The 27,714-nt window shown below is 47.7% G+C and overlaps 1 protein-coding gene across 1 annotated transcript in view; it reads right to left on the reverse strand.

Moving 5' to 3' along the window:
• Positions 1-27,714, reverse strand: part of ITGA9 (integrin subunit alpha 9) — a 330,870-nt gene that overhangs the window by 238,999 nt on the left and 64,157 nt on the right. Inside the window, exons 8-14 of the mRNA XM_019647245.1 lie at positions 27,453-27,521; positions 22,628-22,765; positions 19,698-19,803; positions 18,471-18,565; positions 14,272-14,362; positions 11,839-11,884; positions 7,672-7,826 (exon numbers count right to left, since the gene is read on the reverse strand). Coding sequence (XP_019502790.1) covers positions 7,672-7,826; positions 11,839-11,884; positions 14,272-14,362; positions 18,471-18,565; positions 19,698-19,803; positions 22,628-22,765; positions 27,453-27,521 — 700 coding nt within the window. The remainder of the gene's footprint in view (positions 1-7,671; positions 7,827-11,838; positions 11,885-14,271; positions 14,363-18,470; positions 18,566-19,697; positions 19,804-22,627; positions 22,766-27,452; positions 27,522-27,714) is intronic.

Here is a 27,714-nt window from a genome sequence, read left to right on the forward strand (position 1 = left end):
TCTCAGGCATCTTGCCATGCCAAGCTAGCAGATTCTGGGTCAGCAGTGGCAGGTCTGCCCCAACTTGTTTATTTCAGCAAACAGCTGATTTCCAAGGCAAGGCTGGGTCACTAGAAGGGACCTGAGACCTGGAAAATCCCAAGGGATACTATTAAGAAAAGAATGCATGTTGGAAAGGACTTCAACCGAGGAAACATGGGAGCCTATACAAGAGCTACATACCAACTCCCCAGGCGACAACAGTGGGAAATGGGGTACATTCATAGACTGTCAAGTCTTTAGGGCAATCCTAGGGATCTAGTCCCAAACCTTCATCTTTAGATAAAGAACTAAGGTCCCATATAAGGAAAAAGACTTGCTCCAGGCCAGAGAACCACCCACCTCAGAGCCAGATCTAGAACTCTCCTAATCTGCCGTGCTGGGTTTTTCCTCCTACACTGGTTCTTGGTACAGTTTTTACATTATCCAACAAAAAACTCACATTTTTTGACTGCACAGACGGCAGAACCAAACAAGTAGGGAGGTCTAGAACTGAACTCTATGACCATAATTTTCCTGAGCAACAGGCGATAGAGTAAGAAAGGATGCGTATAAATAAAATGAGTTTCCAAGTTCTAATTAGCAAGACCAGGGCTAGAGATGGGCATTCCTGGAAGACAAGCCAAAGGGCCTTGGTGAACCACGATGGCAGCTGTAGAGCGGGGTCTCCTCTGCAGCCCCCTACCTGGCCTTCCTCCCAGATGAGAGTGCTATGGCGACCCTCCCTCAGGAAGGGTAATCGTGGAGAGCACAGAGGGTCTGAACCATCTTGCCAGCAAAGAGCTGGCTGAACTCAGAGAAAGCCAGGGCCGAAATGAACACAGGAAGACAGAACGGATGGTATCAGTGCCCACCCATTCTCCGCACTTGAAACATTTCTCTGCTATCCAGCCCGACTTGCATCTGCCAGCCCTTTCCCGAGGGCTTTCTCTGGTGGCTCTGTCCACATGCATGTTGGGCCAGAAACACCTGAGAACTCGTTCCCAGAGCAGCCCTCGATACTGCATGAGCCCAGCTCCCTTGTCCCTTGAGTGGGGCGACTCTGAGGGGTGGCCCACACTGACTCCCAGGGTTCCCCCGCGGGATTCGGCTCCAGCTGCCCACATAGGGAACTTGCTCAGTAACACACCTTCTCATTGGCTGCTGTGATGCTTTATTTTATGTGTCAATTGGACTAGGCCACAGTACCCACACAGTTGGTCAAACACCAATCTGGATGTCACTGAAAAAGTATTTTTGAGATGAGCGTGACACTTAAATCAGTGCACTTTGAATAAAGCAGATTATCCTCCATACTGCGGTGGGCCTCGTCTAATCAGTTGAAAACCAAAAGAGAAAAAGACTCAAGTCCCCACAAAAAGAAGGCATTCTGCTTCCAGGCTGCTTGCAAGCTGAAGTATCCATACGCACACATCCTCTTGTTTTGTTTCTCTGGAGAACCCTGACTTGATGCAGCTGTCTTCCCTTCCTTCCTATCTCACCATCCCGCTTTCCTACTGGTGCCTCTTGGCGATCACCTCCTGAAGCAACCCCGTGCACCTGAATGTTTGACTCAGGCTCCGCTTCTGGGAGAATCCAAATTAAGACGGGGCAAGTCAGGAAAAGGGAATGGATTGGACCCTCACCGTGTGCCAACTTCTATGCTGGGTACTTTACAAATACCAGCTTCAGTCTTCCTAAGCCCCATCTCACTGAAGAATGGCTGACCCAATACATTCCCCTTGCAATTCAAGGAAGGGGAGAAACAGCTCAGTTACTAGGAACTGAGCTGAGGACCACAATCACTGCCCTGCTCAAGGCAGAACGTGGACATGCCAAACACGTTCGCCTATCAGACTTTCCTAAGATGTTAACGTATACAATCACAGACAGACCATGTTATCCAATTCACCAAGTGCAATCATTTTGGAAGCTTTTCATCTTTGGAACTGCCTACTTGGTGCTTCTTCTTGATTTAAAATTTACTTTGACGTTTTAAATTACACAAAAAGAAGTCCGCTTCATATCAAAGTCTCTTCTAGACGAAAGCAGCCACGCGGAGACTTATGATGGGAAACCCAGCCTGAGTGAGGAGGGTCTCGGGGCTGCCAGGGTGGCAAGGAGTGCAGACCTGGTAGTTTTAAACAGCACCCACCCCAAGTATGTCTGAAAGGGAGCCTCTAAGAAGGGGAAAGGATGCTGCAGAAGCAGCCAATCAGCTCCCTTGGTTCAGGTGGCTGGAGCCCCCGTGGGAGGGCGTCTGTAATGCAAGCCAGCCCAGCCAGCCCCGTCCCGGGGAGGGCGCTGGTTCTGATTAGGGCCCGCTCCAACAGCACATCTCACATCTTCAGGCTTTCCCTTTGGCAGCTTGTGTCCACGCCATGGCGAATGATGTCATGTTGATGGAAAAGCTGATCAGCCCCAAGTAATGCTTTCAGCCGCCTCCTGTCCCTGCCCCCAGCTGGTTACTGAGGGCCCCCCACACCGGCCTGGGCCAGGAGGGAGCCAGCTGTCTCGCATCAACTCAGGCTCTGGTCTCTCCCAGCGAGTTCTGATTCATTCCCTTTCCCCGTCAGAACAGGGTTTTAGCTGTGAAATTTTGCTAATAAATTCTCCTTCCAGAGTTACTCCGAGCTTCCCTTAGAGTTTCCCAGGAGGTGGGGGTGGGGAGGGAGATTTTCATTTTACTAGCTTTCCTAAGTTTTATCCCCCCGCCCCCAGAAAAAGAATGAGTGGCCATTATCAGACCAGTAATTAATATTACTCATATAGCATGGATTTGCCTCATTGTCTCATCTCCATGCTTCTCAGGAGACCAAAAGGAGCTCAGAGAATGTTCTCTGTGTGCAAACACTCTCGTGGACACAAATGCACCCCCAAAGCCCCAGGAATGGTCAGGGAACAAGTCACTTGGTTTCAACCCTATTTCTGCTTTTGGCTTGAATGACTTGGGTACCATCTCTCAGGACCTGGGCTCAACTGCTTGTTCAAAAGCAGGGCAGGCGCCCCTGCTCACTCACAGCTTTGTCAGGCTGACCGAGAGCCATGGAAACTGGGGAAGCACAAAACATAACCACTTAGGGCTCATCCCTTTCTGGATTTATCTAGCACACTGGTGAGAGCCCAGAACTGCAGCTCCATTCTCAGCCTCTAGAGATTGACAGGCACGTGTAGGCTTCAGCCTGGCCAGCAGATTGGTGCAGACCCCGCCCACGGGTCAGGGACAGAGCCCTCACAGGCACAGCATTCACCACCCTTACATATGGCAGCCAGGAGGCTCCAAGGAGCCACAGACTGCTCCCCAAGCCAAGAATGATGAGTGATTAGTGAGACAGGATGGGCAGAACTCTTGCTTGATGAAATATATCATAAACCTGTCTTGAGGCTGTTAGCGTTGGATGCTGTGTCCGCACCCCGGCACTGAGCACAGGACCTGCCACACAAAAGGACTCAGACACATCCAGAAGCAGCAGCGCCGGTTATCTTTGTCTTGATCACCTGCCTCCCTGCCCGTAGCTGGCAAGCTCCATGAACGCAAGCACTCTGGCCTGTTCTCTGCCCTGTGCCCAGGACCAAGCATCGTGTCTGGCACTTGTAAGAACGTAATAACTATCTGTTGGTTGAATGACCCAACAGGCGCTTCAGTAACTCCATGGGGCTGGGTCCTCGCTGTGCCGGTTGTCTCAGCTCCACACCCAGCCTCCTCTGCTCTGTGATGCCAGGGATGGGGTTCTGCAAACTTCATTTCTGCTTTGCCAGCAACTCTGTGAATCTGCCAAGATGGAGATCTTGAGGCAGGCTGCAAGGCCGGAGGAGGAGAAGGGCCGCGCTCCTGCCTGTCTGCTCCCATGCCTATCAGCTTAATGCAGCAACAGTTTTTCATGGCAGCTGGTTCCAACAGCAGTTGATTCTAGTTTCAGTGTTTCCCCACCCCCTCAGAGCCGGCCTCACTGCACCCCCTCAGAAATGCCAGCAGCACCAGCCGATGAGTGACCCCTCCTTCGAGGTTTAGGTCCCAGCTCTGCAGGGTCTCTTCTCCCTGCTTATAGGTTCTGATAACCCCAAAGAAGTGGCTCACCCAAGTATAACCTTTTCCCTCTGCTCCCCTTGACTGAAGGGTCTCAGATCGAAGCCACCTGGAAGCTTGTTAAAACACAGGTTGCTGGTCCCGCCCCCCCTCAGAGTTTCTGATTCAGTTAGAATTTGCATTTCTAACAAGGTCCCATGTGCTGCTGCACCTGGTCTGGGAACAACAGCTGGTGCAGACCCAGAAGCAGTGGCTGCTGGATGCAGTTTCTACCAGGTCTTCTATGACCTTCTTAACCGACTTCCAGCGTTAACTTCTGTTTGTTAAAGTAACTGATGTGCTTTCTGTTCTGCTGACTGGACCCGCCCTGAGGGGCCAAGGCAAGAGTCGCCCCCTATGGTAAACCTCTAGCTCCCACGGTATTGCCAGAAGCCACAGCAGCCCCTTAAGCAGGCTGGCAATCAGCTGGCCCTAAATACTCCTGTGATCAAGCGGGAGCTGTGGTTTTCCATTGCTAAAGCAGGAAATAAAGAGGCGAATGGAGCCCCTTCTCCGTGGTTCCTTCTCTGTGTATATGCTGGAGGTCCCAAAGGAGCGAAGAAACCAGAGACAAGACTATGACATCAACTGTTTATGGCCCCCAAACCATCCCCAGAGAGGGCCTGTGGCTGAAGATGCCAGTAGATTAATGCCACTGAAGATACCACTTCTGACAGCTATTCAGAAATACCCAGTACACCACTGGCGCCTCTTTATTGCACTGCGCAGGCTGTACTGCCTAAATGCAGCCATTCTGCTGACAAACTCAGCCCTGGATGTGCGGACACCTATTTGCCAGGCACCCATCCCCAAAACCACCACCGCCATGGAAAATCTGCTGCCACCAGCAAGGAGAACGAGTCACAGCCCTGGGCCCCCAATGCAGAGGCCTGGACGATGGCACTGAGTCGGCTAGCATCGTCTGCCAGGCCTGGAAGAATGGGGGATGCCCATGCCCTGGCGGTGCCCCCCACTCCTCCTCCAACTGGGAACTGGGGACCTGACCTTCCTGATCGTCCAGAGCCAAGAGACTACCTTCTACACCAAACTCCAAACACCCCAGCCATAGCCGGACTCACGCAGCTACCTGACAAGCCACCTTTCACCACCACCTGGTTTCCCATCACATTTCCACAATGGCTGCCCATCTTTCCATTCTCACACTCTCCGTAATTCCACTGCCTTTTTATTACTATTATTATTATTACTTCTGCAGCTCTCCCTTTACTGCAAAGATTAAGATATAGCTGATTTCCTTGTGCCAGGGGAAGAGACAGAAAATGCTAGTATTGGGTAATTTTCTGCTATGCCCCACTGATATCAAAAGTTTCGAGTTATCATCCATCCTCTTTAAGCCTGAATCTTAAATAAATGTGGGACAACATCCCTTTCGACTGTAAAGGAATGTTTGACTCCTTCAAAGAACCCATGTGACAAGTGGAGGGGCCCCTGTTCAGCGTTCGCCACCCTGATGTGGACACTAGCTGGGTCGCTCCCCTCTGCCCATGAAGCGCATACTATACATGTGTCACCCAACAGTCTGTCTCTTCCTTGACACCCCAACACTTCATGGGCCATGGCTAAGCCTAGACTTTCCTTATAGTTCTGCCTAGAGGCCAATGAAAGGGACCCCACTGACTGGGGCCAAAAAAAGGGCCACTGGTTGGGAGCAGCATGAGGAGACACCCACATATCCTCCTTGCTCAACTCCTGAACCCGGAAATCCGAGTTTGTTCCACCATCGTCTTGTGCTCTGAAATACATCTTGCTCAAAACTTGCATCCTGGTTCCTTCACTTCTGTTCCTGCTATACTAATTTACCTTCACCACAACAGTGAGGTAGTTAACAAGTCTGAAAGTTGTGTACACTGCTTCAGGATCAAAATAGTAGAAAGTCTGTAATTCTGAGTAGCAGCTCTGTTGGGACACGCCTGGCACATGTAGGCACACAATAAATATTTGCACATGAACACACACGTGAACTCCCAATTGTTTTTTTTTTAAGAGTTCTAGTTCTGCTTATTTTTATGCACACCAAAATTGACCTTCAATTTAACCATTTTAAAAATGGTTTTTAACGGAGCCCAACTACCTCATGAGTTGGTAGTTGATAGAGGACATACCATGTAACCAGGCGGAGGACACACGAGTCCCAGGACCATCTGAAACATTTTTTCCTAGAGACTGTGGTGTCTTAAAAATTAGGGCTGTGCTGAGAAACGGTTTCTGAATGCAACGCTCAGCATCAGCAGACCAGAATTCAACACCTGGTGCCACCCATAGCAAGTATCTTTTTCTCACTGGGCTGCTCACAAAAAAAGTTTGTTCACCCTCTCTCGCTAGCCAAGTCCCAAGTTCATGGTACATTTACATTTGATTTTGAAATTTTGGAGTACTTTAGAAAAATCTACAGTAAAAAGTACAAGGTTTAATTGTGGACCTTCTTCAACCCACCTGAAGGTCAAGATAAAGTGCCAATGAGACAGTTGGCCTAGAAGGATTAGATTGTGAAATATTCCAGGTGCTGCTGAGAAATGGACTAACACGAAAATGTGCTTCTGCATGGCTGTGTGTGCACACATGTGGGCACCAGAGCAGCGCTTCTCAAACTCAGCGTTGCACACACATCCTGCAGGGGTCTTGTTGAAACACAGGTTCTGATGCAGAATTGCAGCCTGAGAGTCTGCTTTTCTAACAAGCTCCCAGAGGATGCTGGCGCTGCCGGTCCAGGGACAACACTGTGAGTAGGGACAGGAGACACACATGACACTAAAAATGTCTAAGAAAGTCAATGAGGCCAGGTCCTTGATTAGTGGAGGGTTGGGGGGGGGGGATTTGTTTTCATTTTCCTGAAACTCTGCTTTCTGTTATTAAGTCAGCCTTTCAAGTGAAAACAAAGCACCTATTAATCTGCACAACTGCCTGCCGTTCATTTCCTTCGGGTGATCACACACTCTGAATCCTAATCCTCACTGATCCTAGCTTGTTCCGGGGCTTGATCCAGTCTCGGGAGCTGGGCTGGCAAGTCGGCCTTCCCCAGTCAGAGAGACAGCGGGGACGGCTGCCACTGGCCGTCATCTACAGCTGACAAAGCAGCTCCCCCTCCTTTGGAATCCTAAGCCTTTGTAAAAGTCAGCATCCCAACCCTACCATCCACCCTTGGTCTCCAATTCCATAGGAAAGGGCCTATAAGCTGCTGGCATCTGGAGGTGCTACAAGCTCACGGGGGAGCCTCCAAAGTCCCATCGCTTTCTGACTGTACAGAACGTTCTAGAAGGCCAGGCTCCAGTCGCTATGTTTCCACAAGTCCACAGGCCTGCCCCCCACCCCATGGCCCAGGGAGGTTTTAGTCTGGTCCACATACATTTGGGCAAGGGATATTTGGGGTAAAATATTCTTTGTCCTAGAGCCAGAGGTTGCGTTAAACTGGGGAAACAATGGTCGGCAGAATGAAAAGAGGAAGCTCAGAAGGAAAGAGCACCTGGCCTGTGGGTCTGCTGCCTTCAAAACTCCAGAAACATCCCCTGGCTGCCCAGCACCCCCACAAGCCCACTTCAGCTGAGAGCCCTGACTTGCTGGCTCATTACCAATTTCTCCGGGGACGTGCCTGCCACGGAAGCTGAAGCAGACGGTGACATTCAGGCAGTTCACAGGCTGCTGTCCGTCGTGACACTGAGGCGCCGTGATGTTGATGGAGGCTGGGAGGAAGATGGAGACGTCCACCGTAATGACGGGTCTCGCCCTACAGGTCAAGAGAGGAAGGTGACCTGACTTAGTCATATTGAAGAGCAGCTCTCAGAACCAAACGCAGATGAAAGCGACAGGACAAATCCTAGGGCTGCTGGCCTGCGGCCCAGCACTTAATTAAAGTGTGAAATAACCCAAGAGAGAAGGGCCAGGGTGCTCTGTAAAGACTTTTGTTGTTGTTGTTTTTTCAGCTTATTTCCTAATCAGTTAATGGTGAGCTTCCCAACCATAAAAGCAAGTGCGTGGTTAACAAAACACATCTGGTTGAAACCGTAAATGTACCACCAGATGGCGAGTGATTATTTGAAATTTCACCAATTAAGTTCCGATTTCCATTTTATGAGGAAGATAGGAATATATTTAAGAGGAGTTTGACAGTGGATGCCATGACTCGAGAAACAAAGTGCACCATCAGGATTCCCCCACCCCACGGCGTTTACTGCCATGACACGCATGAACTGCAAAGTGCCAGTCCCTCTGGGTGGGTCCAACCTCCACCTTCATTGACTCCCGTCAATTCATTTAGTATTTTTCCAAAGAACATGATTAATGGAGTCCCAGCTGGTAAGAGCAAAGTACTTCAGAAATCAACCCACCTAGCCTCGGGACCAAGCGAAACCCAATAAACATCCCCACTCTTAACACCAAGGTGGACGCCCCCCCCCTCCCCCCAGTGCTCAATGGATGGAGGGCATCATCCTTGTTGCAGCTCCCCTGAGGCCACCGACAAAAGCCTAGAGTGAATCACACCATTCTGCTCACATTGCAAACATCTGCTCAGGGACGGTTCACCTAAGCTGTGGCTTAACCTTTTCCCCTCCAGGCGTCACAAAGAGACCCTTTTACCTCTAAGGAGCCCCAGCCTTTGTGCGCTGGGGTGACATAACAAGATTAAGGGGCATTAGAGGCCTGAGAACAATGACCTCACTTGTGTACAGTGATCTCTCTCAGAGTGCCCAGGGTGACAAGGCAGATGGGGACGATGACCAACACCAACTCTAAGAAAAGAAAGCATTAAGAAAAACTTCAGAGAGGAAAAAAAAAAGGAAACGAGGAGACACGCGACACACAGGGGGTTAGGGGATTTCATGGCTACCCCCACTGCCATGAGATGTGGGTCAAGACAGGAACCGTTGGGACAAGTACAGGGAAATGGTGGGACGCTCAGAACAAATCCAGCCGTAGGACTAATGCAAGTCAGACAACAGCAGCTGTCTTAAAGAAGCCCCATGTCCTTGTCTTCCAATTTTCTCCTGGGTGCCCTCTTAGAAGATGTTACAGACAAATATTCTGCTCCTGGTCACGGCGATTGTACGGATACCAGTGGACACTCTCTCCAGCCTCACTGCCCTTCAACAGCCAACCCAAGGGTTCCCTCTCCCAAGAAGCCTTTCTTCGTGCCCCTGGCAGTTGCACGTTCTTCTCTGTGGTCTCAGTGTTCATACCTCACCTCACTTACTCATTAAGGTCACTGTCTATTCCCAAAGCTGCCCCACCAGCCTGCAGGGTCCCCCCAAGGACGGGGGTCCTGGAGAATCGATCCTGATGTTCCCGGGACAGCAGGCTTTCAAAAACCCTTGTTCAATGGAGGCAAACTTCATGCCAGGCCAAGGGACCAAAAACCACAGCAGTGCCCAAAATGTCACAAAACAGACAGGGGTACCAGGGAGAGCCGGTCTCCAGCCTGTGAGAGCCCCCACCCTGCCCGGTGCATGTCCTGCCTGGCCATCAGAAAAGCCCAGCCCCTACGGTCCCCCCAGGGGCCACCTCGTCAGGAGCACGCCCGGTTCCTCCTCTCACGGCAGAGCTCTGCAGAAGGTGAGGCGAGCAGGAAACAGAAGTGAGCGGTCCAGACAAAACGATGAAGGTTGCTAAAACGGAATCCTTTGAAATGACACACAAGGACCTTCGCAAGCACATCTCCCTCCAACATCCGTCAGGTCAGTCCCCTCAAACCTTTTTGTTGCAACTCCAAGTATTGTTTTTGGACCAGGAAAAGCCCAGAAATCTTTCATAAGCCTCTCCGATCACTTCCTTTGACTTTCAGTGGCATCATACCAGATGCCTATCACCCTACCACAGGACCTGCCCTCCTGCGTTAATCAGAGAGAACAAACTTCCTCAGGGCAGAGCTGGGCCAACCCACACTCCTGGGAAGGGCGGGAGACTGGGTTTCATGGTCCCACCTGCACATGTACCAGCCTCTGAGATAAAAGCAAAGGGGCATCTGAGGACAGTACCGCAAACGCTTCCAAGATTTTACTTTAAAGAAACTGGTGGCTGAAACACCAGTTTCGGACGGCTCTCTGACAGCTCAGCTCCTGCTAGTTCACTTGTGATAGTTCACAAGTGAATAATAAAACCAGTCAGCATGCCCTCTGACGTGGTGTTGCTCCAATGACCCTGGCCTTTATGGGGGTCAGTGCTGTTCACAGGGCAGAAATGAGTGGACAGATAAAGCGCCTGCACGGCCAGTGAAGACGCGAGCCTTCCAGACCTGCCCTGGAGCCATCTACTCCACCCTTGGTTATAAGGTTCTCTTAGCTGCAGCCCAAGGCATCCCTAACCCACACACCTCTGGACTCTCTCAGGAGGACACTTACAGACAAGCGTGCATGGTGCGTTTTAAGTGCACGCACATGCACGGTTTCCTGGCCCTCCTCTCTTTTCTGGCCCCACCCAAGCCCTGAGGTAACTCTACCTAAAGTCAATCTAACTTGCCTGTCAGCTAGGCCATGACGGAGACCCAATTAACCACCTTCAAATCCCAAAGGGCTGCTACGTAGAAGATAGGGGGCCCAGAAGCAGAATTGTAGGAAGGCAAAATTAACCAAAGTTATGTAAAAATTGCTAGCATGTATTGAGCACTTAAACCAGGCACTGTTCTATGCATTTTACATGGACTAACTCACTGAGTTCTCACAAGAATCCAGTGAGGTCAGTACTATTGCTTCAATAGATGAGACTCCCGAAAGAGAGGTTAGCAGGCTTGCCCAGGAAACTCACTTCCCAAGGGTAGAGTCAGGGCTAGAAGCCAGACCACCTGGCCCCAGAGTTTACACTCTTAACCTCAAAGCTACTGGGCTCTTCAACAATTTAGTATTTTGAGTCGCTTGGGGATTAACTGGTTCCCTAAGACGCTACGAAGCCCCCACCCACAAGGGGGGCACTTCGTTCAAGAGGCTGTGTGGCCTGGGAGTAAAACCTTGGAGAAAGGCACTGCTGAATGAGAAGAATCTAGGGTGTGGAGTGACACAGCCTCTGGGATCCCTTCCAGCTCTAAGTTCCTACTAGCCTATTTTAGAACGTTCTGCCATCAGGTTATTAACAAAACCTAAGCGTTGGCTCCCACTCCAAAGTGTAATTCTGCCTCCTCTGACTCATACGGACAGAAATACTTGGAGATGGTTCATGGTGGGATGGCAGCCCACTGGCCTTTGTAGGAGAGAGCCAAACTACATGGGCTTCAGCAAGCACTGGGGCCGACGCTCACGTCCCTTACCTCCGCTGCCACCAGGGAACAAAGTACTGGCCCACAGGCAGAGGCTCCCCATCCCTGGGGCGCTGGGGGCTGATGAGGCGGGAACGCAGGGTGTGGGGATAAAGGGATAGGACAGGACAGTGCTTCCCAGCCTCTTGGACACTGCCTTGTCATAGCACCCATGGGAAACGGTATTCTGTGTATAGCACATTAACGAAAGGGGTTGTTCATAGAAAAAACCCCTAGGGCTCAGCCCTCCATCCCCCCCCCAAATTCTGCCTAGAAGCTCCAGGGATGCTATCATCTCACATCTGTAAGCCACTGGAGGCCCAGCAGCTAGAAACGCTGAGACAGAGAATAAGGAGAACAAAGGTAGCATTCCCACTTACTAAGCACTTCCGCTTGCAAGGAAGGAAGAGAACAGAAGGAATTGCTGATGAGTGATGAGTAACTGCCCTGTAGCTCGGCACCAAATTCCACCCCTCACCCAGGAAGAACGTAATCCAAGAAGAGAGAAGCATCTCACCTCAGAAGAACAACACTGTCGGACATGAAGGCTCCGATAGTCACATCTGAAAAGCAGAGGTAGACATACACATTCAGAAACCTGTTGAAGCCCCATTCTATCCTCCCCCTGGAAAGGTGCTCCACAGCAATAGAGGCCGGGCCCTGAGGTCTGGGGGTTCTGACAACCACCCTCTGGGCTACACGATGATTCTGTAAGAGGTGGAGCCACACTGTCCCATATGGCAGCCAATCACCAGATGTAGCTGTTGAGGCCTTGAAATGTAGCTGGTCTAAACTGAGATGTGTTATGAGTGTAACATACAGACCGATTTGAAAGACCTAGTATGAAAAAACATTAGCTATCTCGTTAAGAATTTTGTATTGGTTATATGTTACAATGATGACATGTCGGATATATTGAACTAAATAAAACACTATTAAAATTAATTTCACCTGTTTCTTTTCATCTTTCTAATGTGGTTACTAGAATATTTTAAATTACACATGAGGCTCGCATTATATTTCTTATGGACATCAGTGAATCAGAGAGAAGGGTACCTGGAATTAAATGACTCTTGGAAAAAGCTCAAGGTCTGTAAAACAGGTGAATCATTTCCACTTCACTCCTTACTCTACATGACCTCAGGGTCGCTCAGTGTCCTCGTCTGTACAATGGACATAATCACCCATGTCTCCTTCAAAAGCTGATAATATGTCATAACACTTAAATCAGGACATATGTGTTAAATGTTAATTATTTGTTAAATAGGATATTTTTTAAATATTTAAACATGCATTAAATGTAATACATTAAATCAGATATTTAAATAAGAAAATTCTTGAAAATACTTGGTAAACTTCAAACCAAGACGCAAGCGTTAGCTGGGGGTGTCGAAATAACTCTAATTTAGGAAGTATTCACTCATCCAGTAGCTCTCTGTCTTTCTTCTCCTCTCATAGAAACCCCTCAGCCCTTACTACTGCACAGAACCAAGCAACTGAATCCAAGAGAATGAATCCCTACGTCTATATAAACACCCTCATTAAGAAAACACAAAGAGCAAACCCGTGAATTGCAGTCGGTGCTGCTAAAACTTCTGCACTTTGGTGTGCCTGTTCATTTTGGTATTTTCCAACAGTCTTTGTGAATTGACTGGATCTTTGAAAATAAAACAACCTGATGAAGCTGCCATTTCTTGTATCAAAGATGCAAGATAAATTCAGATTCGTGGCGAAGTGTGAACACACCTTCACATCGTGCGTTTATAAGAGAAGCAGCCTGGGTCCTCGTCTACCACGATATGGTTTTTGGCCAGTCTCTGTAAGTTATCTGAGGCTCAGTGTCCCTGGCTGTAAAGTGGGGCGACACCCCTGTCTTCACCTACCTACTGGGGTTACTATATGTACATTGCATGTGGAAGCATTTTGCATATATTAAAATGCTAAGCCAATGTAAGGTATTATTTAGGGATGGCCACAAATTGTCCGGGACAAGACCATGAGGGGTCTTTTTACAGGGCCAGAAACTTCCACACTGGCCCTTTTCTAGTCATACTCCTTCTGGCCCCGTAAAGTTATGAAGGATGATCACAACTCCTCTGTCTGTGAGAAACTACAGAATTTGGTGCCCTCCAGAATTACATTTGTTTTCCCAGATCCTTCTGAGGCATTTTAAGTGGAAAGAAATGTTTTCTCAAGATAGCAAGATGACCTATAGCTTGAGGGAAATTTTTTTCTGAATTCCATGATGATTTTGGATTTTTTTTTCACATTCTTATGTTTGTTTCCTTACCTTATCCCACTCCAGCCCCTTCAAACACCAAAAGAACCACTATTCCACCGCCTAATTTTATTTGGACTAGATATCACTTGGGATTGGGGTTTGAAATCGTATATTTTCATTTAATTAGCCTCAACCACCACAAGGAGTTAATTAATTAACCCTGAAGACAAGCCAGCCAGCCCTGAATGGTGAAGTTCTGTTACGCCCATCAGTGAGAGGACACGGTTTTGTTTTTGCTTGAAATTTTTCTGTCAATAATTTTCATGTGGTGGGGTTTGGCGGGGGGGGGGTAGCGGGGTGCTGTTTAGCTCCTTTTTCCCCTCTCAAGAGTAAGACGCTTCTGAATATGGTTAAATATCAAGGAAAACATGAGCTTTCACTATTTATCGCTTTATATGCAGATAGTGCTTTTTTTTTTTTGTCATTAGAAAGACTTGCCGCCACAGAAAGCACTGTAAAAATCACCCTCCAGGTAGATCATTTTAAAACCCAAGATAAATGTCAACACTTTCACCTTAAAAATCAAACACCAGACAAAACACCGCCTTCTATTGTGTGAATTTTCCTAATCCTAAATAGATGTAACCACTGCTTAACCAGACTGGAAATTGTTCTGCTTTGGGCATTTTTTTCATTTATCTCATCTGCCTTTAAAGAAAAATAGCTTACCAGGATAACCGTTTCCATCCATGTCAATGCCTCCTGATATGGACTGCCCAAACATCCGTAGAACTGGACTTATCTTCTGCCCTGACAGCCTCTGAAACAAACAATAGGGAAATTGAGTCACCGGAAAGGAGTGCAGTCACAAATAAGACCCCGTGACTGTTTTAGCCCAGCTCCCTAGGACACTTGGTCTTGACATTACTGAAAGAAAAAAAAAATGTAGTCCTACTTTGATCAGGGGGTCTTTAGCAGGCAACACGTTCCTTTATTATTACTTGCTTAGCCCAATGTTACATAAAGTTTTTTCTAAGTTCAGTGTTAATGAAAAATCTACCCAGTGTGTTAATGTCTTGACATGTTGAAGGAAGCGTTTGAAATGGATAAAGTTTAGCTTCCATTCCTAACCAAGATCTGGTTTTGTTTTCACACCTATACAGCTGGCTGAAATCATAAGGACATGTTTTCCGTTATATCACTCTACCCAAATATGTACCCAATATGTAATACTCCTCTGCTGAGAGGCACACGTTAGAGTCTTTCCCTCAGCGGACAGGCAATTAGCACGTCTAGATGGTCAAGATGGCCACATGGAAACCACCTCTCCATCAAGCCAACTGGAAGATCTCTGAGCTTCACTGACAGGACGAAACTGTTTTACCCAGTAAATCTAGAACCCCCATGGTCCTGAACCTTCCACACACTGTAGGAAACCCCCCAAAAGGAGTTGAAGCTGACCCTCTTCTCTAAAAGACAGCTCTTACCCAACCATTCAGAGTTCACAGCCCTACCATCAAGGGGCATACCAGCCTCTATACTTACTTCTTATTCATCATTAAGGTCAACATATGTTAACACATGCCACATGGGTTCAAGGACATCTGTTCTACAACCAGGCTTCACCATACATCAACATTTGTGTGGCGCCGTTCCTCAAAAGGACATCGACCTTCCTGAATCAGAAAAGTCCCATCTTCTGGGACTGGACCTACGCTTTCTTCCCTGTATCTAGACAGTCTCCTTGGGGAGGCTTACTCCGCAATGCCCTCATTGTGGATGATAAGAGAAACGTTTTTGTTTTCATGCCATGCAGCAAAATCCTCGTCAAAACCAGGTTGACAGACCTCTAGGGGCTCACTTTGGCCTTTGTCCTCATGCTCTTCCTTACTGAGTCATCCCACAGAGAAGTCATGAGGCTGGGGAGGGGGAGTTTCCATCGAATCTACAGATGGAGACGCCAGGGACGTTCCCCGGCCCCCAGCAGCCGATAACTACAAATAACCCCTCCGCTTGCTATCTTCACTGAAGCCATCTAACAGGAAATGTGTAAGCATCAAAGTACAAATCAGAACACTGTAGGAAACACTACCAAAATGTTTCTTGCTAACTGGCAGAGCCCACATCCCCACATGGCTCTGTCTAAACAAACATGTATGTGTGTCTGCGTATTTCTTAAAAATCACATGTTGAAGCCGACCATCTCGGCTCTCAGGTCCATCAACACGAGCAGCAGTGTGCCCTAGGATTGCATTGCTAAGGTATGCTGTGGCTGGGACAAGAGGAAAGAGTGAAGGGGTGGTCCATCTGGGGGTGGCGATGCAGGCTTAAGTTATCCCACAGACATCTGCAGGCCATTATGCCATAAAGCCAGGAAGATAAGTCGACTTGGTGCTAATAACCCTAAATGAAAACCAGGAGCCTTGGAAAGCCTCTGCTTGACCAGGTTTATATGCAGTGTCCCCGTGGCAGGAGAAAGATCACAGGAGCCGCCACGACATGCCCAGAGGGCTCTCAAATTGAGAAAGGCACACGAGGATCTTAAAATCAACACTTTGCAGAGTCAACTCGAAAAAGGGGAATCAGTTAAAGAGCAATGTGTAAGAACTTTACTCTGATCTCACGATTTATCCAGTAGAAATAATACTAATCCGGGCCAAAGAAAAGCGATTCTCTTGCCCAGGGTTGTTGCTGATTTCCTTCTCGAGTTCACCCACACAATGCCTGCTCTGTCCAGACCTGGGCCCTGAAGAATCTGTCGTGAAAGGATTTTTTTTTTCCCCCTTTTAAATCACTGACCTTATCACATACATATTAGCAGCTTGGAAAAGTATAATCATAGTTGTTTCTTTTTTTTTTTTTTTAAAGAGCCCCAAACCATTGCTCTTTGTCAAAGCTAACGAGGCAGCCTGCATGCTGACAAAGGCAGGATGGGTCCAGCTGCTGATCTCTGCTTCCTACTGAAGACACTCCAGGCTAACCACAAAATCTATACTTCAGTTCCCTGCAGGGTTCCACCCAGCAACCAAACAAAACACTGGAGAGGAAGGGAAGCAGGGGTCTCTCACAGGTTGCCTCCCTGTGTGATTAGCTTCCGAGGTCCGGGAACAAGCTTCCAGGAGGATGCATGGAGAGTGACCCCGGCGGCTGCCCAAAGACGAGGCACCCTGGATAACGTTCAGCTTGTCAGGAGAAAGATCACAGGAGCCGCCATGACATGCCCAAGGGGCTCTCAAATTGAGAAAGGCACACAAGGATCTTAAAATCAACACTTTGCATGGTGAACTCGAGAAAGAGGAATGAGTTAAAGAGTAATGTGGAAGAATTGTTAGCTTATTGCACTGGGAACAGTGGCCGTGACCCAGGCTGGAGAAGCCCTTGTGACATGGATGGGACTCCCAAACTGTGCCTGAAGCCTTCTTCCTCCTGCCACAGCAGCTGAGTGACCTCCGAGTTTACTCCCACTATGAATTATTCATTTCTAATGAAAAGAGGATGATCTCTGGAAACAAATGCCCCTTGGAGCGTGTATGTCTCCCACCAAAAGAAGTTTCTACATTCCTAAGTTTTGCAACTGAGCCCCCCTGAGTGTTCCTTTTTCCGGTGTTGAAGACAATGGTTCCAATAAAGGTTTGGCAGTCAGATGGGCAGTTTCAATCACCATATGGCCACTTACTGGCTGGTGACCTTGGGCAGGCTAACTAACCTCCCTGGACCCTAGTCACCTCATAAATAAAAGGTGGGTACTAAAGGTGCCCTTCTCACAGGGCTGTTGTGAGGATTAGAGGCAGGAAAGAGACAGAGCTGGCGCTCTCAGCACCATCAGTCTCTTGGAGTCAGTGAGCTGAGCCCCAGCACAGAGGGAACCTGAAGTTCTGCTGGCAACAACCCTCACCCCTTCATTAGCCAACTTACATCTGCAGCAAGAACCATTATGAACCTATAAACCGAACCTACATTTACGTACTGCCTCTTAAAACCAGCTTGTAAAGACTTTTTTTCTTACCTAGAAAGTTCAGTGCACGAACAGGTTTTGAAACTCGACTACTATTTCATTTTACAGAACATTTATAGAACACTTTATAAGAACAAGACTCAGTTAAAATTTTTGTTTCCTTAGCAATAATCAAGATAAGAGGCCAGCCTCTTTGTGATGAGTGTAAACATGAGTAGGAAGTAGTAAGCACATAAATGAGTGCTCGATAAGTCAGTATTTGCTGATGGGAAATTTCTCTGTGCTCAGTCCCTTGTCACTGACCCACTGGGAGAAAGACACAGGCCTGTGCCGCTCGACACACAGAGATCCACAAATATCCTGATGAGGCTTCTGTTGAGCACGACTTCCTTTTTTCCCACGGACTGGGTTTGATGCCATCAGCAAGACTGAACACCACGCTGATCTGGCAAAAAGCAGAACTCGCCACTTCCATGTTCCCAAGTCTGGGGCACAAGGCCAGTGCTTAACCAGCTCCTTGTTTCAATGCCAATTGTGACAATGGCCCTGTGATAACTTTCAGGCCCTTCCTCCATGGACCACTATCTTTCTAGATTATATTTTACAATATATTCCTTTGGTTTAGCACAGATGGTTGACAAAGGAGTAATCCCAAAAACAAACAAACCAAAAGAAAAAAAGGCTTCTTCTTAAATAAATAGCTCTAAATCTGGGTAAGAATTTGGATATTATCTCCTGTAGGTAGAATGAATCCCTAAATGTAAGCAAACTCAGGAGTCTATATAAATAAGTTTTTCTATTTAATTAGCAATAGCAATTGTGTCTTTCACTAGAGGGTGGGAAGGCTAAAGGCAGGAACAACATTGTAGGGTCCTCTGTACCCCAGAAGGTGGCGCAGAGTAAAAGGATCCTTACATGTTTGTTGAACGAATGTATGAACAAACAGTTACCATGTCACTCTCACACCAATTACCATTGAGTACTGAGGGACTATCCCACCGGCGTCACCGTGATAGATGTAGACTGCCCCCGAGAAGTCGTCTTCCTTGGGTGCGCCAATGGCCACATCTAAGGGGAGAGAAACAGCTATGGTTTAGAAAAGCCACACAGAATAACATAAGGGCCGATTCCCTAATTCCTGCCATCATGTGTGAATCCCTCCATAACAGGAATTTCTTGGTTGCTGGTTGTTCAAGCATCAACTTAGGCACATGAATTCTCAGAAGGAAAAAAAGTAAAAAGAAAATTCTAGAAGCTGAAAAGAGTTTAGTTCCAGAAAAGCTTCTAGCTCATCCTTCTAGGAAAAACATCACTGAGCCATCCAATAAAATGAATATAAACCTCCTGCCCTCGTTTCTGTCCCTCAGAGAGGGGAATTCCATAGACGATGGTTATCCATCAACTGAGAAAGTCAACGCTATTCCTGGGTCAGGAAATTATATAAAATGGCATTCACTCCACAAAAAAAAATCAACATTACTCTCACAACTCCTGGAACAAGGCCTAGATCGTCCTTACTTTTCTCTCTTTGCTTCTAACAAAAGTCATGTGTCTGCAGAAGTGAGGTCAAAGGTGAGGGGGCAGGCACCCACATGACCTCCAGTGGAGGTCTCCCCCCTCCAAGTGAAGCCCTTTCAGGCAAGTGGTGTGAGGGTATCAAAGGGGCCTGGATGCCTGGCCTGAGGCAAGAGCTGCCCCTCCCCGCCGGCCCGTGTTCCACATCAGCCATCCCCCCAGTGACATGGCTTCCACAGACCCTGATGTCTGAACACTCTGTATACAGGGAGGGGAGGAGGTATTTAAAAAGCCAGAAAGAGAAGCCAAGCCATTAGGTGTGCCCCCTCCGTACCCCGAACCCCAACACTTACATATTCAATTGTCAGTCAGTCCTGCAGGCTGTCACTATCAGGGGAGAGTGCTAAATTCTCTCCTCACTTATTTTGAACTTCTCTGCCATAAGAAGCCCCAGGGGACCAACCCCAAGGTTCACTTGCACCCCAGTTACACTGAGCTGATGAGAAGGGATGACACAGAAACACACTCCAGGGCGCTCAGAGCTCAGCCCTGAGTGTCTACACAGAGAGCATGTTCTCAAAAGGGCGTCCTCCCTCCTGCAGTGACGGACCTTCCAAGCAGACAGGGAGAGCCAGGAGCACATCACGCGAGGGCAGAGTTAGAGGGCAGGCACAAGCTCACTGACCTGGGAACCCGTCATCGTCAAGGTCACCCAGGCTGGCGATGCTCTCCCCAAAATGTGCGTTGTAGGCGCCATCCCCATTCAGGGCCAGCTGCTCCTCCAGGGCCCCCTGGGAAAACAGGATGGAGGGAAAAATGGAAAACAAAACAAAACAGAACAAACCAAAAACACAATAAATAACCAGAGCTAGCAGCACCGCCCCTCTAGTGCACATTCATGGACAGGAAACACCTGGAAGGAATCACAGGCACCCACACCGCTCCCTCCTGGTGACAAGATGAGTCCTTTGGACCTGGGGCAGTGTGAGGGTCTCCAACAGCCTGAGACGCCTTTTACTGGGAAGAAGAATCTCATGTTGGAAATAACTAAATCTCTCCCTTGTCCTACTGCTCTATAATCAAACCCACCTACCTGTCCCCACAGGATCCTCTCAGCTTTCTGGCGGGCGTAGCAGTTTTGCTCCACAGTTGTTTTAAACAGGAATACAACTTCTATTTTTCTCTCCTGCTTTTTGGGACACGTTTGTAAAGCTGTTCTGCCAAGTGCGTGTATTAGTAATCTTGAGAGAGGGAGTCATGGTTCTGAACACCCAACACCCAGTAGTTGCTGGTGGGGGTGGGGGTGGGGATGCCCACAATGGTGCCTATTATCAGCCGTGGTTCGGATGTCCTGAGCAAACCCCAACCAACAGAGGGAGGAGGTTGATGGTGACGGTGGTAATAAAAGCCATCTGAGGATATCCACTCTATTCCCAAATCATTGCTATGTGAATATCAGAGTGTTAAGATGCAACCTGATGGTTTGGGACACAGGAGTGGCTGACCCTGCCCCAGTGTAGACATACTCCGGACCCACTATACACCCACAGACCATCCCAGGGAGCATCTGGCTTTTGTCATGACCAAATCTTTTTTCACTCTAAACACACACAACTTGCAAGTTGGAAACAGTAAACATGTGATGATTTCTTAAGTCCATGAAACCCCCACCCCACAACAGAAATATGTAATGATTTCTTCCTATTAGTACGGTGGACAGAAGAAGCACCAGTAAGTGATTTCTTGTATGTACCAGGCACTGTATGTCCAGCTCCTCATTTCAATCACACACTGACTCTGTAAGGAAAGCCTTGTGACTCTCCCCACTTCACAGACGAGGAAACTGAGCCACCAACTTTAAGCTCTTTGTCCACGTGCCACAGGCTAGTAAGCGACAAAACCAAGATTCAAAGGCAGGTCTATCTAGCACCTGAGTCATCGTTTTTTCCAAACTCCTTTTCACACTGCTTTGCAACCACTAATCAAATAGGAAGAGGCTGGACAGAATTAAGAGTCCCCTGGTATCGAGGGTGAGCACATGGCATTAAGAAACATTGGCTGAGGGGCTGAGATGTGTGGGTAAAATGTGCCCAGAGAGAGTCTGGGGAATTATCCTACTCTGTGTCCACACCCAGATTCAGACACATCGTCTGGCTATTGGTCTGGTCACCATATTGCCTCAGACAAGTTAACCCACCCACGCAAACGTTTCAGTCTCCTGCAAACAGTGCGGCTGGCAGCTGCCGAGTGCCTGCTGTTCTCTCTTCATAATGATCTCCTCGTTTCTCCCCGTGCTGTCCCTGTCCCCCTTCCGTGAATGTCAGTGGGGACGCAGGTGCCCAAAGACGCTGAAACGGGTACCAGGAAGCATCTTCCCTCCCAGGTTTAGATCCACCTCCCAGAGTTTGCAAACATCCAGCAAAGTCCAAGGCTCTAATGTCACCTGACTCCTCTTTCCATGGCTGTCCTTTCTGGCCCACCTGGTGGTGGTTGAACACCACGGCCCCCTCCCAATTGGGATAACTAGCACCTTGGTCACTGCAAGAAAAGTACTCTTTCACTGGTTTTTTTGATTATGAAGTATTACATTCTTACTATTTGGATAAAGATAAAACCAAAACTCTACCCGAGCACCACCACCCAGGGAGATCTGTTATTAACATTCCCTGTGTATTCTGTGTATTTTTAAAGGTTGTTTGTGTACGCAGTTTTTATCCTGCCTTTTCACTGATTATCTCATAAGCATTTTCTCATGTTAGCTCAAAGGCTGTGGTACCCGAATTTATTCCTTTAACTATTTCCCTCCTGTTGAACATTCTTACTTCCAGATCCGAAAAAGATTCTTTCTTACTGGCCTCCTGCCGCCTGCCCCTGCCCACCCTCCACTCAGCGAAACGGGGGCAGAGGCACCTTTCTGACCTCATCCCATCCCTTTCACGATGCTGCAGAGTAAGGGGCATTGTGATTATGGCCCTTGTCCACTGCATTGCCCCCACCCAACCCCCATGGTAAGCTAAGTGCTCCTGCTGCTAATATCTCAACCCAATTGCCCGGCTCCCAGCCACTCTTGCCTGTCTGCCTAATTCCTATTCCTTCAAGGTTCCTTCCAGCCATTGAAGTCTTCTCTGCTTCCCTGGACAGGTGTGTCTATACGACCAGAAAGACAACACAGCCTAGAGGTGAAGCAAGCCAGCTCTGAAGCCAGCTTCCCTACGTTCAAATCCCAGCCCCATCACTTCTTAGCTGTGTGATTTGGGGCAGGTTGCTTAACCTCTCTGAGCCTCAGTTTTTTTCACCTGAAAAAACGGGGGCCCCTGATACCATGTACACACTGCATTGAAATAATTCACAGAAAGAGGGAGGAACAAACAGTGCCTGCTACATGGTAAGCTCTCAAACCACAGCCATTAAGATTTTTCTTGATCCCTGTATGTTTGCCGTTATAACATAGCATACAGCTTTCCATGAATGGAACATTGACCTTTCTGCAGGTAGGACACTGCTGCCTGGGCAATGGGGCCCAGTGCATGGCACACAGGGATGCTCAGACAATGCCCACTGGATGAATGCCCCTCTCCCACACTCTGTCCACATGCCGCCCAGCACTGTACTCACGTTTCCTCTGTTGATGTAGACGGTGACCTGCCCCTCGTCCCTGATCTCAGAAAACATGGGGGCCCCCACCAGCAGGTCAGAGAGGCCGTCTGCGTTCAGGTCAACTGCACATAAGGAGGAGCCGAAGTAAGAGCCCATCTGCAACCAAGTCGAGTTGCAACAAAGCGTTCAGTGTCTGCCCTCACACAGGAGGCCCTCGCTCACCTCCAGCCCACTGGCTTCAGAAACACTCGCCCCCAGGCCCCTCAGAGGCTGTGACAGTGGCCTTGCCCCTTAGCCCCGTAAGGCAGAATGCCTAGGGAAGCAGTAAAATACCTGACTTCCCTTCCCAGCAGTGATGCAGAGCCCCCAGTCAATGTGAGACCAGAGCTAACCAGCTCAGAACCCCCTTTTCCAGAGCTTTACCAAGGGGAAAACAAATGGACCCATCCCCGGAGAATAAGGCACTGTTTTCAAAAATACAAGTTGAGGTTGCAAATATAGGTTACAACCGTAATAAAAGTGCCTCGTTAAGTCAGACATTTGACAAGGCCAAGCAAGTAGGAATATAAAATTCCACAACACAAGGCGGGCATGGAAATAAATGCTACATGGGGAACAGGATACCCTCTCCCAGTCCTAGGCATAGCTGAAGATTGTTTAGGAAGGCATGAGCTGAGGTGACAGAAAAAGGTGGAACTCATAAGACGGCTTGACAGACGAGGGAACACAGCCAGGTTACACAGGCTCTTCTTTAATGATAGCTTAATCCAGGACCTATTATTTTACATTAGGGGCCTCAAACCCAAATGTCAATGGGACCCAGGCAGGTGATATAGCAGGTATAAGAAAAGACAAATAATGCAAGTATGCTTACAAGCGGCAAGCGATGCTTGGCATCACTTCAGTAAGAAGCAATAGGGAGTGCTGGAGACTGGCACCCAGCTAAAGGAGCCGCTCCTACCCAGGGCGAGTCAACTGCTGTGACGAGGAAGGCCGGCCCAGGGAAAGCCAACCTTCCCGTTCCTCAAGAGAAGCCAAAAAATCTAAAATTTTCTTTGAAGGGCCTATTTTTAAAATGACAGCAACAGAGTCATATTAAAAATTAAAACAAACATAATGTGCAGGACAAAGAAAAATTTCTGCAGTCTGTATCCTTTCCAAAGTCTGCCAGTTTACAACCGCTGATAAAAAAAAAAGTTATACTTTTAAAAGAAATGTTTTCAAATAAAAGGGCTCTGTTTTTTCATCAACATGAACAAGGATTTTCTTTCATTGTTAGAGTATATTGGCAGCTAACCCCAGGGAGTATGACACAGGCGGAGGGCACTCCCGACCATTTCCTGCAGCCAGGCCTGAGACAGGGCGACTCAGAAGTCTGTCCCCAGTCATATGCCAAGGCCACTTCCACTCAACCCACACCCTCTTCCAACCCCTCCATTCCCAAGGGAGTGGAGCACAGCGAAGGTTTAGAATCACAGGAGGCAGAGGGGACACACACCGGTTGCCAGTCACTAATTCAATGGCCCTGCCGATCTCCCCCATCTGGACGTTAGTTAAAAACTAAGACCCAGGCAAGCACTTGAAGCTGCCAGCTGTTATCTGTCTTAGCCCCAGGGAACTCTTTGTTTCATTCCAATGGGCTATTGGACTTGGTATTGTTGTCAGCATTAAACCAAAAATCCTTGCACATGAAGTTTTTCTATCTACGTACTGATGTGCCACACACTCAGGTAACGCAATAAAACTTCAACATGGCCATGACATGCTTTGGGATGAGCGTTCCTTCCTCAGAGCTCACCCGTCACCCTGGAAATGCAGGCATTTGTGTCTCTATTAACATCTGAACTGCATACATATTGGTGATTTCTTATGTGTCTATGAAGGATGTCAACCAATAAATACTAGACTGGGTTTTCTTGGTTGGTTGGTTGGTTATGGTGAGGCCATGAAACAGAGTTATGGGACCAAATTGTGGCCAAACAAAAGCAGAAGTGGACTCGTGGTTTACTGAGTCAGAACCCTCCTCTGTGTGTGTGACTCTGGACACAGGGTAAAGCTAAATGCATCCTTCGAAAGCTCGGGGTCATGTTCTCTCCCTATGAAATAATGGACCAGTCAGAGAGACAAGGATTTCTCATGTCTTCCGGCAAAAAGCAGAATACGATGTAGAGAGTAATGGTCTATTTCAAAATCACAAAGGTGAAGATGGGATAAAGCTAGAAGACAGTGCACCGAGAGGGCAAGAGTGGCAGAATGAAGGAGTAACTCTAGAATGGTACCAGGTAAGGACAAGAAAAGCCCCCCAAGGAAATGAGCAGCAGCATGGCTCTGGAGCTGGGAGGGGAAATATCTGGGCTCTTTAATCCCCTCCTCTGGAAGACTGGACACATCCTGTCTTAAGGACACTGAAGCAGACAAGTAAGCGAGTCCTGGACCTCGATTGCACAAAGTCCAAGGAAGTTTGGACAAGTGGGTTCTCAAATGTTAACCTCTCGTTTTACCCACTCTCAAATCTACCCCTCAAAACCTGACCATGACCCAGTCATAGATGGGTGGCCATGGAAGTTATCCAAACCAGGAGGTTTCTGAGAAGGAGAGAGAGCACAATTACAGACTGCTAATTATGCCAGGATGGCAGGCATTACCGGATCTCTCGTGGGGAGTGGAGCGGGGACAGAGGAAGCAGGTAAGGAGGCACAGCTACCGATACACATGGAAATATTCTGAAAGGAGGGTGACAGGTATGTTCAAGCACCACAAATCACTTTAAAAAAAACTAGTTACGTGAGGTGATGGATGTGTTAACTAACCTTATTGTGGTAATCATTTCACTATAAATACGTATGTGTGTGTGTGTGTGTGTGTGTGTGTGTGTGTGTGTGTGTGTGTGTGTACACACACACGTACATACAAATACACACACACACACACCCAGGGTGCCAAAAAAATGTATACAAGTGGACACTTGGTCAATGTTCCTCAAGCAGTTCGCCGTAATCAGAAGTGTCTGGACGCTGATGGTAACCACTTTGAGCACCTCTTGTAATTGCAGAAGTCAAACATGACTTGTAGTCATCTTTTGTTATCGGTATATATTATTACTATTTTAATACAGTTTTCCTTTCTTAAAATGTGTATACGTTTTTGGCACCCTCTGTATATGTATATCAAATTATCAAATGATCCTGCTATACACCTTAAATGTACACAATGTTAGATATAAATTATATCCCCATAAATTGGGGGGACAAGGGGAAGAATCCTTTAATGTTATGCTTTCAGGCTCAGATGCACTTGAAGGAAAGCAGAGGAGGTTTTCGTTTTCCACAGTAGACATACTCACCCATCGATTATTTTCTGGAGAAAGATCTAAAATGTCAGGCTTAGCAGCATTCATACCCTACTTGCTCTTTGGGGCTCTTTTATTTTTTTTTTTAATCACAAATGACATCGAGTTATATCTTTTCTATCTGTAGGCAACTTGGAAAACCTTTTCTGCAGAATCACTCATAGTCATTTTCCAGTGTTGCTGCTTTGGAGTTTGGAAATGTTAAAATAACAGGCCAGCCCAGTTCTCAGGGGAACACAGGGCTGTTCTCAGGGAAAACTTCACAAAACCAAGTTTGGTGATGCATTTTTGTTGTTGAAAAGATGACAATTATCTACGGAGTCTATACATTAAGGTTGTTAAAACTGCAAAAAGGGAGTGGAATTTATGGGACTCAGAATAGGATTCACCATCAAAACACCATGTAATGATGCCAGGCTGTGTGCAGCAGGTCTGACTGACAGCAGGAACTGAACTGTGGCTAGGACACGTGACCACCGAGAAAGGAAGCAATTTTTTTTCCCCCTTTCCTCAGGGTAGTGGTTAGGTAAAATCACCATCTGACCTTCTCCTATCTCCTGCCATCTCCTTTCCAAGTCCCAGGTGTCCTGTGCTTCTTCCTAGAGCTCACTAAGGCCTCTGAACTACCAACACAAGCCTCTGAACTACCGATCTCATCTCCCAGCCTGAATTTGGGTCCCCTTCAAGCATCCAAACACACTAAGCAACCCTGCTGAGCTAAGCCACATGAGGTGTGCCTGGCTAATAAGCCCGTATGTATTAATCAAAGGAACCTCCAGACTGTGGTGCAGTATTAATAGGAATTAAGATCAGAAATTTGCAGGAATTAGGATTAGGGTGAGGGCCACAAGACCACACAGGCAAATAAACCTTGCCCGTGACGGCAGCCTTCCCGAGCTATTTCCATTTCAAGGTTCTAAAGGGAAATAAATGGGTGATTTTGTTTGGTTTTTCTTTGCGTGACAACACTCCCCGTGGCAATAGTGGGGGAGGGCTCAGGACGCGAGGAGGAGGCAGCAGCACTGCATTGGTGAGATAAGGAGAGCGGGAACTGTCTATGTGCCTCCTTTGAAAGTAATGGGTTCTATATCATGGGATTGCTACCTGTACTCAACTGTCTGTGATCTCTCTGGAGGTGTAGATGTGTCTGTATGAGACAAAGGCGGACAGATGGAGAGGGACAGAGGCAGGGACAAGCAGCGTGCAGTAATTCTGAAGACAGTGTCTGAACTGTGGACAACCTTGGAAAGCTCTGTGCTGGAATTTGGCCACGTACAAGCTCATCTTGCTGCATGTGTCCTGCAGCAAGCATGACTCCCTTGAATTTTCAGGTTGCACACTGCTGGGAAAGTAAAGGAACCAACAGGCAGTAGGACGGCCATGGACACTCAGGGCACAGATAGGGCCTTTAAACCAATTTTGAAAAAGTGAAAACTGATTCCACGTGGTGACATCTCTCAAACAACAAAAAGACTTTTATACCAAGAATCTCACCTTTTTACCTGATGCCTGGAAAATCTTAATTAAGGTGCCTGATCTTCGGTCAGCTCTAAAAATATAAACCTATGGAATGAAAAAAAAAAACCCAGGTAAGATGGACGCAATGACCAAAGATATTTATCAACATCGTCCTGGGAGTCCTATTTCAGTGCCTGGCCTGCCACAGGGCAGGTGTGCTTACGCTGGCTGACGATCGTGAAGTCAGCATACCTCTCATTTTATCAACTCTGCAAAGAAAATGTCCTTCCATCCTGAG

This window comes from Hipposideros armiger, unplaced genomic scaffold (genome assembly GCF_001890085.2).
Source record: "Hipposideros armiger isolate ML-2016 unplaced genomic scaffold, ASM189008v1 scaffold_109, whole genome shotgun sequence".
Lineage (NCBI taxonomy): Eukaryota > Metazoa > Chordata > Mammalia > Chiroptera > Hipposideridae > Hipposideros > Hipposideros armiger.